The 14512-nt window shown below is 40.2% G+C and overlaps 1 protein-coding gene across 2 annotated transcripts in view; it reads left to right on the top strand.

The window, feature by feature from the left end:
* The window catches only part of GPC1 (glypican 1), a 448857-nt gene that overhangs the window by 409921 nt on the left and 24424 nt on the right, over positions 1-14512 (top strand). For both annotated transcript variants that reach the window (XM_069213742.1, XM_069213741.1), the window contains one exon: positions 4536-4711. In XM_069213742.1, coding sequence (XP_069069843.1) covers positions 4536-4711 — 176 coding nt within the window. The remainder of the gene's footprint in view (positions 1-4535; positions 4712-14512) is intronic.

Below are 14512 nucleotides of genomic sequence, written 5' to 3'. Positions count from 1 at the left end.
AGATCACCACAGGGATCTGATTTATGGCCAGCATATCCAAAGCGTCTCTCAGATTGGTGTTGTTGGTGCTAAGCTGCCGACCAGCAATAAAACTATTTTGATCCACATGGATTAACTGGGCAACTTTCACTTCTTTAAATGTATTCCTATTCTTATCTGAACTATGCTTCAGACACTTCATGTGTTCGTAATTAACTCTATTCTCTAAACTATTTTCTTCCTCTTGCACTACTTTCAACCAAGCTAAATCCATATATTAATTGGAGCGGATCCCTTATGATAAAAAAAAAACTCCAAATCTCTATTTTACATGACATAATCCTATGTTCATCTCCCAAATAGATCTTATTAAAAATCCATCTATGTTTTTTTATAGCGTTATCCTTCAATGAGATTTCAAGTTATGTTGCTATATGGTCAGAAGTTCCATTAGGCAGCATGTTCAGTTGCTTAAACTCCACTGTGGAGGAAAACAAATAATAATCAATGTGGGCCACCAATTTATGTCTAGCTGAAAAACATTTATATTCTTTTTTGATTGGATGTATGAATTCTCTGGTACTCCCCAAGCTATTTCCCGGTTTTAGATTTCAGTTGAGTCTTTTCATGAGAGGAATCATGAAGACCTGGGTGCTGCAAATAGTTGAAATCCCCCACCCCCAGAGATCATTACTCCATCTACTGTTGCTAGTGACAGAGACAATTTATCAAATGGGACAGAATCCTTATCACATGGCACATGTAAATTAACTAATGTTAACCGCAGTGAATTAATCATGCAGTCTACCCAACACCACCTTCTTCCATATCTATAAATCCTTGCTCTAACATTCTTCATAATCTAAATTGCTACTCCTCTATCTTCTGCACCCACCAAATTAAAGTATTTAAAGCCAGTTGTATTTTAAACATCTTCCATAGGGGAAAATGAGTTTCTTGCAAAAAAATCACTGTGGGTTTATGATTTTTTATCCAAGTTTTGACTGCTTGCTTTTTCCTAGAGTTGTTTCCACTCAAGTTCAACATACCCTCCTCCTCCTAATGTTCTCACTCCTATAACCAGCTAATCTAGCCAGCCAAAGCACAAACTTAATCAGCACAGCAGGAACAAAAAAAAGCCATCCTGCAAATCAATTCGCCCAACCGCTTTAACTCTGAAAGAAACGATTGTCCATTTGCCACCAGTGAAATATATGAAAATGTTCTTTGAACAAAACCTTTAAGTGTAGCCACCTGAATCAGGGACTCTTGGGCCCCAACAGCCTGAAATGAAGCAATTATGTTCTTGAACACTCTATTTTGTTGTACTGTATCAATCGTCATATCCGAAAAAATTGTAAACATAAAATCACTTTGCACAGAGAAAGTCTTTTCCTTGATAGTTTTGACTGAAACCTTTTCTTTGACGCTATGATCAGCAAAAATGAACAAAATAGTGGGAAGATATTTAGTGATATCTGGAATATGATAAGGCACTCAGGGGCGTATTTATAGGCCCCTAGCGCCACAAAAGCGTCATTTTTCGTGACGCTCCTGTGGCACTAAGCACTGCGCCGTATTAACAATGTGGCGTTAAGCCACTTTTTGTGGCTTAACATCGCCTTCTAAATACAGCCCCTTCACACGCAGCACTGAGCATGGAAGGGGCGTGCAATGGGTGTTGCTGTGGGTGCCAAAATCTAACGCAGGGCACAACGAGGAGGAATACTTTTATTCCTCCTCGTTTTTTGCTTTTTCTATGCGTGCTGCATTCTGCAGCATGCGTAAAAATAACAAAATGCCAGAAATTATTGTTTATGTGTGGGAAGGTGCCCCTTCCTGCACATAAACAATCATTTGAAAATGACGCTTTGGCACTTCTGTGTGTGCTGCATTGTGCAGCACACACAGAAGTGCCAAAGCGCCATTAGTGATTGTTTATGTGCAGGAAGGGACACCTTCTCACACATAAACAATCACACCCCTCAACACAGACATCCTTGCACGATGGTGCAAGGATGCCTGCGTTGGCAGCTGAATTTAGCGCAAGCACAGGGGACAACACAGGGATGCACTTTATTCACTTAAAAACAGCGCATCCCTGTGTTTCTAAAGTGAGCAGCGCGAGGCTGCCAATTTTGGCGCAGCACCGCGCTGCACCACTTTTCCATAAATCTTGTCCTCAGTGTGCATGCATTATGGTCAGATCTGGAGAAGATTCAGGGAGAGCAAAAGATTGATTCAATACATGCAATTGTTCCCATATTGTCCTCCTTCCCTTCAGGCACCCCTACGATTCTTAAGTTTGATTGTCTCAAATGATTTTCAAATTGTTTCTGCTTGTCAAAAGTGGCCTAATTTCTCTCTTGAGTCTCAAGTTCAGAGAGGAGACAACTTTGAACTTGTCCTCATCATATGAAGTTTTTTCACAACGTTTCATCAAATTGAGTCATTTGGTTCTCTATGTTCCTGAAGCCCTGCTTAATTTCATTTGCAAAAACAAACTGCTGCTGTCTTAAAATGTTGATGTTGTCCAGAACCCCCTTAAGCAGCAGCAGTACAGGGGTAGAGGCACTCAGTTCCATGCAACAGATACGCACATCACCAGAGGCAGGCTCCCCAACTGTCGGTCTATCAGGTTTTGGATATCCATAGCAACGGTTGGATGGCCTACAGGTCCAGTTTGGGCTTCTGCACCTGCTTGTCTAGGCATTTTAGTTTGACCTACTTCAAGGTCGGCCCCACTCTCTTGTTCTGATGAATATTGATGTTAATATTATTGATATCCTCTTCCTCTTGCGGGTCACTAAACCACAAGATGTGCTGATGAGGTGATGATAATATCAGGCTTTGTCTAATTAGGCCTAGCACTTGCTTTAAGACATCTGAGGGTATACAGGCCGTACTTTTACCACCACACCTTCATGCATACCAAAAAACAAACAAATCTCAGCCTTTCAATAAATTCTCAACAGCAACTGTGTCAGAAAAGTGTGTTTGAACACTGCCTTTAAATCTTTACAGGGGAAAATATCTAGTCATCTAGTCCATAGATGGCTCTCAAGGCACTTATTGCAGGCACTTGCAGCATTGCACATTTCCCCCAAATAAATGATATCAAGTGGCTAACCAGGGTGTGAGCAAAGTCACTGTTTTACATCCAAAAAAAGGAGAACTTGTGCACATACTCCCGTGTGTGCCAGCATTACAGAGAGAGAGGCGAGCCGAGGTTAACAGCCGAGCTGGCCCCCTGTTGCACATCAGCTTAGTATGTTTGTGCTGCCAACCCCCATGCCTCTCAGTGCTCCATTCTGCCCACTGTGCCATTCAGGATTACACACAGGTGGCTCACAATACTTCACCTACCCTACTCTCGGGCATCAAGCACTGCTCTAAATCTGCTCTACTCTCATCAACCGTGCTGTTGTCCGGTAACCAAGGATGGCACATAGACCTTTGGATCCACCATTCCAGCTTGAAACGCCAGAGGAGGAGAAGGGCGGGGGCTCACAGACCCAGGAAGTGATACAAGGCTGTTCAGGTGCTACAGCATCTCAACTCTTCCTAAACGATTACTTGTTGTGCCAGGCGACCTTTCTGTCCTCATGAGATCCATTTTATTAGTGGTTTTGGTCAAAACATTTGCAAAGGGGTTGTTACTGAAGATAATCATTGCAAATAAGGAACAACATTCAGTTTGAACTTTATAAACATGTGGAAACGAGACACTCTTGATTGTAAATAAGTGAATCACATTGTATGTATAGTTCACATTATTTTCACTTATAAGCACTACGTTTCTGTTGTCAATTGTTACATCAACCAAGGGGATAATAATAATATATATTTTGCATTTCAAAGTCCTGATTACATTGGTTGTTTAAAAAGAGTGTGTTATACAGGATCTATTTTATGGTAGAGAACTGTTAAAAAATAAAACCCGGGAATAACAGTTCTACTTCTAATGTTATACCCTCGTTCCGGATTTGGGCAGAAAGAGTTTGGTCCTGTGTTAAATGTTAGATTTACATTTCCTGCATGCTCACTCTGTTGGCACTGAAAAGCTTAACAATAACATACCCACAGCCACTCCACTCAACTTCCTATATATAGGTTGACAGCAATGGATTTATGGCCAAGCAGAAATTTAGAAAGCCAGTCTCTGCTCAAAGTACACGGGGCAAGGCATTCCACAACTTAGCTGCTGACAGTGAAAACGCCTATCTCCAATTCATACACATCTACAACAGGAGATCAGATGATGACATCCTAGAGTTGAGAGATTTGGGGCCTGATTACAACTTTGGCGGTCTTGTGGGGAAGGTTCACTTGATCTTTCGAAATGCCCCACTAAACTTTTTATTCATGGGCTGGAATTTCAGATTCCAAAGCAGGGATATTACTGAGGATCGTTATTACTGTCACTTTTTGATCCTCTCACTTAGTTTAGTAGGAGTTCTCCTAAACATCTTCATAATCTAAAGTTTTTTTTTGCGCATCACACAGCACCATTCATCCCAAATTGTCATTAATATATTTGAACGTTCTTTATTTAGATATCTACCCGAGCTGATGGGAGATGGTCTTGCCAGTCAAATTAACAACCCAGAGGTGGATGTCGACATAACGAAGCCTGACATGGCTATCCGTCAGCAGATCATGCAGCTGAAAATCATGACCAACCGACTCCGCAATGCATACAATGGCAACGACGTGGATTACCAGGACACAAGTAGGTTTACCATGTTGGGAAGAGGATCCCTTTCAGATGTTGGTGAAAAATAATGAATATTTTTTAGGTGAATCATGTCTGTGACCTTAAGTTTTAAACAGGTCTATTATCAGATGCTCATGAGTCATCTAACATTACATGAGTGCTGCTCCAGCACTTCCACAGAGTGAGAATGCCATTGGCATTTCAGTGGTGCATCTAATGAAAGCCCTTCTGTGCATGTAGGCATATCCTAGGTCCAGCTTTTGTTCCACTTTTCATATCAAAGATAGACTGCAAACAGACAAGTAAAGCAACTCTTGTTCAGAGTTATCCTGAGAACAACCTTGTCAACACCATAAATCCATGGACATCTACTCAGCATCTTTAAGAAATAACCAGTATCTCAAGAAGCCCCGTTCTCTTTCAAGAGTCTTATTTATTCCCCTTGTTGATGAAGTCCAAACTTGGTTTCTTAGACCGTATTATTGTTGTTCCAGTTTCCAAGTTTGCACAGCCATCCAAAGTAAAGGAATGGCCCTTGCCTATGTATTCGCTATGTATTGCTGGTGTTTATAAAATCAAATGATGTTTGTGACAAAGAACACAAACATATTTCGGTCCATCCCGTGTCATGAACACATTACTTTTTCCGAATTGTTTGACCTCACAGTGTCACTTCATGGTGGAAGCTTTTAAGTCTTGATTCTATTACATTGATCAGTAACCTTCAACACCATTAAAAGTTATATCTCACTGACGTGTCAGTTAGATCCTCTTATCCTTAAGCTACACATCACATTGTAAGTCTTCCTTCCTGTCACCCCACTCTGGAATACATCACCGTTGAGGATCACCTGGTGTCTCATATCTCCAATTGCGTTACCACGCTCTTGCCAGCATTGTTCCTTTCCATATTTCTATATCTTAGGATAATACACACGGATGATGCCTAGATAATTCTCAAGTATTGCTAGCCTGCCAGAAGTGAAGCTCTGAGGCTCAACGTGTTTGTTGCCTGATGTTGCTGGGTGTGTAACAAAAAACTCAAATTACCTGCACATGCTGAATGTGCGATAAAAAACTCAAATGACCCGATATTGATAGTTCTCCATTATTAAATTAAGCACGCCTCCTTCAATTATTAAAAAGCTGTGTTTTGTTCTGTTTCATTAAGATCTACTGCTGTATTCCAAAGTCTCTGTTGTAGGGAAAAAGATTTTACAAAAGGAAAGTTTTGAGGATATTTGTTTCCTTCTTTCTTTCTTTCTGGTTTCCCTAGAAAGTCTATATATTTATAGCTTTTATTCTGTAGAGGCACGATTTAATAAATAGGTTCTACCTTAGAATGCCGTTCTACCCAGTGCTTAAAGAGGCCATTCTACACAAAGAAAAGAACTGGATATCTTAACAATTACTAACACTAGGCATTCCAGAATGTTACTGTGTTGATAATATATGCTTGGATTTTGAGATCTATTGTGACATCATTCACAGGAATCCCCAGGGAACAGTTCTTTTCTTTATACTGGACTTAACCAAAACACAGGCCAGAGTAATTTCTCCCCGCCTGATTTCCCTGCTGACACGATAATCTCTTATAATTTGGCGTTCCTTCGTTCCACGTGCATCTTGCCCCCTAGCGCAATTGGGCCTCGCAATTTAACTGTTGTGTTGTATTGGTTTGTTTAATTTACCTTTCTCTTATTTTATTTAATTTTAGTTCTGTTCCCGGTAGAGGCAGCTTTTGGGGAGCCGATCGCTCGATTTAGGAGTGGGTAGTCTCCTGTTAGCAAGTTTTATTGTGCCACTCATTTTTACATTCCAGCTCTCTAGCACGTGCACTAGTTTTTCACATCGCTACACCCTTCTTACGTGTGAGGCGTCTTTAAAGATACTGCTGTGTGTCTGCGCAGGAGGGTCATTGCAAGTGTGCTGGCAGCATGTCAGAAGAGCAACAGAAGCAAGCCGTCTGCCCCTGGATTGTGCCCAGTGCCAGGACCCCTGGTTCTCAGATATTAGAACCAGCCTTTAGGATCACCTAATCTGAATCTGATCTCCTGGCCCTCCAAACTCAAGGTAAGCACTCCTACTGCAGCTCTTCCCTCACCCCTCCTCTCTCAGTGGCCCAGTTTCTTGATGCACGTGCTAGTGCTACTCTCCCTTAATACACCATCCACAGTCTCTTCTCTCCGCTTGGACTCCAGCGGGGGCTGTTGAAGTAGTCTTATTATATAAGTTGCCGACTCAATAATTAGGTCAAGTCAGATCAAATATAGTTATTCATCCAAAAATAGCCATGAAAGCACAAACAGAATACCATGATTACATCAAGATTATTTTACAGACAGAACCTAACACAAATGTATTCTAGTTGATACAAATGACTGTATTGGGCTAGATTGAAAGTACCCTAGGACAATTTAATAAAAACATGGCACTTAAACAATCTTAGGCACAATGGCAAAGAAACACATAATAAAAACACTATCCATAATTAGTAAATATATTGTAAACATAAATGACTTGAGGACTCATAAAACACAATATCAGGAACTCTCAATACACAGTAAGGAAATAAAAACTTGAGAATGCAATAAAGCTAATTTAGCCAAGTAATTTCTTTAATCTTAAAGCACAATCTAAAAACTAATCTTTACATAAACTAGTTTCTGTAGTATTATTAATGCCTGCCTAGTTCTTGCTATCTTCTGGTCACACAGTATAGGCACAAGATATGGTTTCGTAGGCAACATATACAATTTACAGAAAATTACAGAGTGCAAGGTACTCTGGCTGGTACTTTACTCACATGGACAAAACCAGGTGCCACATTTGGGCAACTCAACAGAAAGTGCACAGTACTTCATCTGAAGCTCAATTGGTAAAATATATACTGTGTGTTTTAATCCTCAAGAGATAAGGTGTAGCTCCTCTCTAAATCAACATGAACCCGCACTAGCGGTTTACTTGCTTCCTGAACTAATCTACACATCTTCAATTATAGCAGCATCTGTTTCATTCACTACTTCCTGTTTTATTGATGCAAACTTTTCTAGGTCACTTAAAAAGCTCTAGGAGCTCTAAAGACTGTCAAGTGTTTTTAATATACATTAGCCAGGTGAATACAGAAAACCCTATCCTGAGTTAAACAACCTCTTATAATATATTAAGTTAGACTCAGCTCAAGCTTTCGCCACACAGAAACCCACAGTAAAAGAGGACAGATCTTTATATAATCCTCAAAGCAGGATAAACCTAACTTACTATGACAGATAAAAGTAGGACACCCCTTGGGGTCCACCAAGAGCCTTCTTAGGAATTTGTTTTCAGCTATCTGAAGTTCATTTACTGCTTCAAAGGCCCACACACCAGTCCGCACGTAGAAATAAACATGCACTTACTTTTGAATAAAATGAGCAGTTCATTAATAGGTTTATGACCCAGTTTCTGTGCAAACCTAAAAATCACCTTATGGATCTGATAAATTGTGGAGCTCTAATTTTAATTGGATGACTTCCAGCGAGCGATCAACGAAAAGGAATGCCTAAATATGTGAAGGTCATAACCCGTCCCACATAAAGTCCTCTCTTACTTGAGCGTGTTTCTTTGTATTGCTGGGGCCAAAAATCAGGGTGAAGGACTTAAGTAGATTTGTATTAATGTGCAAGTTTTTCATAAAGGAGGTAGATTGAATAGGAAGACCCTGCAGACCAATAGCAGTTCTGGCCAGCAGAACTGCATCATCGGCATAAGGTTGATCAGGGAGTTGGCTCTTACCCATTAACAGTATGTCCTTCGAATATTTTTCTAGGTGGTCCGCCATCTCATTGTTGTAAAGCATACAAAAGGGGCCAAAACAGACTTGAAAGACCCCTAGATTTTAATCAATCAGTTCTGTGAATTCCGCATTCAGACCAAAGCATACTCTCACTGGTGCATCTCTAGGTAAATCCATAAAAAAAGCCTAACGATGGCACCTCAACCTCCATCTCAGACATGACAGACCAAGAGTTTTGAGTGATTAACTGTGTCAAAAGCACTAGTTAGATCCAAAACTGGCAGCACCCTTAGCTTTAGTATATTTCGTGGTAATATGGTAAAGAATAAGTAACTGTTCTATTGTGTCCAAGCCATATAAAAAAGCTTACTGTACGTCTGAAAAAAATAGACTTCTTTTGGCCTAGGTTTCTAATCTTGCCAAAAGAGCTCTCCCTAAGACCCTGATTATGGATCTTAGCAAGGTTATTGGCCATTACCAGCAAGGATCATTTCTATCACCCTTTTTAACGATTGGCACAATTATGGCATGCAGCCATATTTCTGGGAAAGGATGGTGAGAAGATGCCCTAAAACATTAGTTATGATTGGGCCCCATAGGGATTCCATCTGGGCCTGGTTCTTGCCACACAAGCTTTCCTTAATCGCTGCAACTTTCTCATCAACCTTAAATGTAGGATTCAGTGTCTCTGCCCAGTACGTCGGACCCGCTTTCCAACACCAGCGCCTTGTTATTAGACTGGGAAGATGAATAAAGCAAATTAAAATGGTCAAACCAATTTTCAGATGTAATCAAATTTTCTATCTTTGGTGTATCTGTCTCACTAAAAAAGATGAGTTGACAATTTTCCAGAAAGTGCCAATGTCCTATAATTTCCCAGCTGCTATTAGGTCTTCCCAGGCATTTCTTCTAATGAATCATTTTCTTCACTCAAGCACTACGTTATAATCCCTCCTACTTTCCCTGGCTTCCTCAGGAATTTTTGGTTTCCTTTTCAAGGCAATCATTAATTTCCTATGTGCCATAGAGAAGGCATTATCAAACCATTTATGTGGCTTAGCACCTCTTGGCTTGGTGTCATCTGTCATCAGGTTTTTAAAGACTCAGACATGCCTAAATAAGACTTGATGTTTTTTGGGGTTTCTGAATCAAAAACTATCTCACAGTCCCTCATGTTCGTCTGCACCAGTCATTTGGGTTAAAGTTATTCCTTTTCGTCACCACACCTTTATTTTTTTTAAAGGAGAGAGCAACTTGATTTGTCACAACTACAGGAGATTCTAAGTTCAGATTTAATTTAATAGACAACAGGTTATGGTCACTGCAGCAGTTAGATAAAATACTAAGAGCAGACATCCATGGAGAAATAACATCAGAGAACAGAATAAAATCAATCAGGCTCCTCCTGCCATAAAAGAGAGTAACAAATTAATCCCATTGGGGCAAATTACAGAGGCAAATAAAAGGTTATACTTCACCAGTAAAGAGTTGAGAGCCTCATCATAATGATGGTGAGCAAAGTGCTTAAGCCCCAGGTCATGTGTGTCTGTCAATCCACAGATTTCTGCTGGCACTAGAGTACACACTAGGCAATGAATATCTCCTACCCATATAATATTATTCATCCTTTTACTGTTTACAGCAATGTGTCCAATTCATCCTCTGATTCATTAATTACAATTGGATTGTTTCTCGGATAAAACTTGTTGTAGTGCAAATTAATGAATAAACTGTGTTTTTTAAATCTGGGAAATTAATACTCAACAGTTGATGGTAAGGCATGGGGGTGATGAATCTTGTCATTGTAATAGGACTATTGATAGATATTAAAATGGAAAGCACCCCCTTGGCTCTCCCTTAATGCGACCGTTCAGCTCAGTAGCAAAATGAGCAAAAACCATCAATAACTGCCCAAGTTTCCTGACAGTAGACAACATCGAAGTGAGAAATGAATTCAGCCAAGTCTGGATTATCTCATTTATTTAGAATACCTGCAGGATACTAGTTGATAGTTGAATGATATTAGAAATCCTTGGGTACTTTAAGCTACTCTTGAATTTAAATGTTGAGTCAGTAATTTCTGCAATAGGAGCAAAGTGTTCCGTGACCTGGTCACCTTCCACCAAGGAACATGACAGCCTATCAGCATCAGGGAATCAGTCAATCTCTTCCAAACGTTTGAGTGGGGGGGAATAGCTACTTGTGTCTACATTAAACATAGGTTGTGAATGCCCCCTAATAACAACCCCTGCAGTCCCCTCCCTGTGTGTTAGACAGTCTTCAGGTCTGTAAAAAAACTAGCTGTAGTACCTTAATGCCGCTTGTTTGGCAAGATACTTATTCAACATGTGTAGGATCTTTCTAACAATGCCAGGGGTCTTCAAATTGACTAAAACACAATCCCCGTGCAATTTTTAGACCTCAGTCCCACCCATACCCCTCTTCTGACCATGATAACTTAATTAAATAAATCATCCTTATTCCTCAGGAGCCTCCTCATCCAGTGTACAATTTTATTCCTTAAATCTCCCATCTGTGATTGACGGAGAGGTGGCACATTAATTTACATAGTTACATAAGGTATGGAGGTTGGGGGTAATTGCAGATAATCCCTGTGGGGCACCATGTCAAAGGAGGAGTTTGGGAATGTTTTGGAAATAGAATTAGCTCCAATAGCTTGCCCCTCAAGGCTGGACTGGGAGGGTTGCTTTCCCAGCAACCTTTTCTACGACATTCAGTCCTTCTCATGATGCACTAATGATTTCCATGTCCTAGTTCTTAGGGATGCAGTGCTCAACCATGGCACCTGCTGTTAGGTTATTGAGAGGCTGACCAATGCCAGTCAATGGGTCCCCACTGGTTCTCCCTGATTTAGAAAATTATTAGACAGCAATTGCTCTATCTTGGTCATTCTATCTAGCACCATATCATAGAAACTTTTTATTTCCTGTTCTAACGTAGCAAGACCTTTATCTTGGTGTTCACATAAAGCTTGTTGCAATGTATTGAAATCACTCTACCTAATGGGTTTGGGGCTATTGTCGCCTCAACATGCAAGCCCATCTTAAGGGGTAAAAGTCAATCGATTTTATGCTGATTATTTGGATGCATTTTGTAGGGGCTGGGTTTTGTTATATTTTTTCTTTATTGTAGGGTAAGATTTATCTTTAAGGGAGATAGCATCCAGGACAATGAATAAAGTATGCCCGGATTAAGAGCTGAATGGTTAGTTGCATCACTAGCAAGAGATACACCCTTCTGGCCAGGCAGCAACTTAGATAGATTAGCAGTAACCACACCTTCAGTATCCCACAAGGAAGGCAAGATTGATGCTGTGCCTCCAAACTCCCTTCAGCTAAACTAATCTCTGAGCTGATGGCCTCATTGCACTAATAAAATAGTTAGTGATGGAGGCTACTTTTTTATCCCTCTCGGTTCTATTCCCCCCACCCCCAGAGTTACATGTTTTCCACTTCCCTCTTGTGAGAATGACACTTCAATAAAGCATTAGTTTAAGCATACACAAATAAATAAGAAGTGGCAAAGAACACAAATACAACCACAAGGTGTGGCCCAGCCTCAGTTGGGCTATTACGGGAGCAGAGGGGCCTGCTCTTGGCGTTGTCTTCACCCGGGCACATTTTGCAGCCCATGGAACCCCTAATCAATTTATGCGGCCTGTGCCGAGCTTGTCCCGCCTCCAATGTGCTGATGCAGTGTGTACTATGAAGTCATTAGTCTCGGTCCCCGACATCTTAGAATAGCGTTTTGCACTGTGGGGAGCCCCCAGTCAATTTATGCAGCCAGTACAGAGCTTGCCCTGCCTCCAAAGTGCTGGTGCAGTGTAGACAATGCAGTCCTTAGTCCTGGTCCACGATGTCTTAGCATAGGTCCATACCTAAACACAAAGTGCAGATCCTTCAGTTCATCATCGACTATACTTCTACTAAAACTGGCTACATTTCTCCTCTCGCACTGACGTAGATTTCAACATTTCGCACAACTGTTATAATGATTGTCATGACTGCCCCCCTAGAGAAGAGGAGGTAGCATTGCCATTATTTACTACTCAAGTTTACAGAGTACTATCTTGGAACCTAATGTAAATTTCCCAAGAATCATTTCCATTCAAGTAAAACCATTTTTCTCATTGCCTCTGGCTTTGATATACCACCCCAGGCCCTAGAATTAACTTTTGTAATTATTTACTGGATCATCTTCCCCAGTTAATTTCTCAAAGGGTCACCATTCTGCTGATCTAAATTTTCATCTAGAAGGCTTAGATAACTTCGACTCCACCAACCTAATTGACAGTCTACATGATCTTGGCATATCTCTGAAGTTTTTTCTCCCTCAATTGTGCCATCATCTTGACTCCATGTTTTCTAATTGTGCCTACATCTCCGTTCTCATTTGCTTCTCCTCTTCTCTGGAAACAAACAATTTGGGGTTCCATTTCTGTAATCAATTCCACAAAATAATCTTCTCTAGTTAGCTGTCTCCACCACATAATCTTCAAGAGCTATATCTAAAATTAAATCTCAAAATTTGAATGCTGCATTTTCCAATCCTGTTCCTTCACTTCTTGTAGACACTGCAAAGGCTTTATACGCCTTTAATTCTTGGATTTACTCTGCACCTGATGTAGTGGCTCCACCTCTTTTGCACCAGTCACATCGTAGACTGACTTCTATCCCTTGGTTTACTATTGAGCTGCTTGAGGCAAGAAACATTGTAAACATCAAAAGTATTTGGAGAAAAACATTACAATCATTCCTCGAAATCTATCTACAAATCACCATTAATGAACATTAAAGAACATCAGCAGCATACTAGAAGAGCATACTAAAAGAGCCTGGATATATTACTATCCCAGTTCCATAGAAGATTTCACTAACTGCTTGCAAACCATTTTTTCCATCGTTAAGCCACTCCTTCATCATCATCATAATGTGGAAAATGTATCCATTGCTTCTTTGGCAGATCTCTCTGCCAATCATTTGAAATTATTTTTTTTGTCAAAATTTCAAATATCTCAAATCTTAACCTCTCTTACTCGAGCAGCACAACAAGTCCTGCAAGGATTGAAATGTCTCAACTATTAGTAAGTGGGGTGAAATCTTTTGTTAGAATTACCAAATCTGTATCACAATTAGATCAATTCTGACTCTTTGGTTTATGCCTTATGCTCAGACTAGATCTATCACATTCTTCAGGACATCTGTAACCTTTCTCTTCGATATATCACAGTAGCAAAGAGCTGGAAGCCTGCATTGGTTGTTCCCCTTCTAAAACAACCCACAACAGAATCCACTATATATTAAGCAACTACCCTTTTATCTCACTATTATACTTTCTTGCAAAAATTCTTGAAACACCTATCAATATCACCCTTTCCAATTTTCTTAAAACTAATAATCTCCTTGACCATTCTCAGTATGAACCAAATTTGATCTTCCAGCAGTAATGGAAGATATCAGATCAACTCTTTATCATCAGGCTGGTTGTGCTGCCTTGATCCTCTTAGATCTGTCCACTGCATTTGATTTCAAAATATTATTCCATGGCAATGATAAACAGCTTATTGTATCTATTGCTAAAAGCTTCATTTCTACTCAAAGTCAGGTACCTCAATGTCCTCTGTTGCTAAATGGATGAACATCAACTTCTTGAAGCAACAAGACAGAAGTACTTCTAGTTGGCAAGCAAACTTCCATGTGGTCTTCAGCCTAGTGGCTTTGAGAAATTGGGAAACCACCAAACCCTGCCACCTGTGTACAAAATCAAGATTTTAAAATTGACAGCAAATTAACATCCACTGGACCAATCAATCAGGTCACATCTACAAGCTTTTCCCTTCTAAGAGCTTCATGTAAGATTATGTAACTGCTTCCGGATTCATGTTGCAAAACTATTGTCGAAGTCCTTGACATCCTCCTGCCTTGACTATGGAAAGCCTCTTTATATGTGTCTCCCACAATATCTTATCTCTTATCTTCTGGTTGTCCAGAATTCTGCAACCGGTCTTACCCTCAACCTCC

This window comes from Pleurodeles waltl, chromosome 11, assembly GCF_031143425.1.
Source record: "Pleurodeles waltl isolate 20211129_DDA chromosome 11, aPleWal1.hap1.20221129, whole genome shotgun sequence".
Classification (NCBI taxonomy): Eukaryota; Metazoa; Chordata; class Amphibia; order Caudata; family Salamandridae; genus Pleurodeles; species Pleurodeles waltl.
Note: the sequence above shows the minus strand (reverse complement) of the source record. Positions and strands in the feature narration are given on the sequence as shown.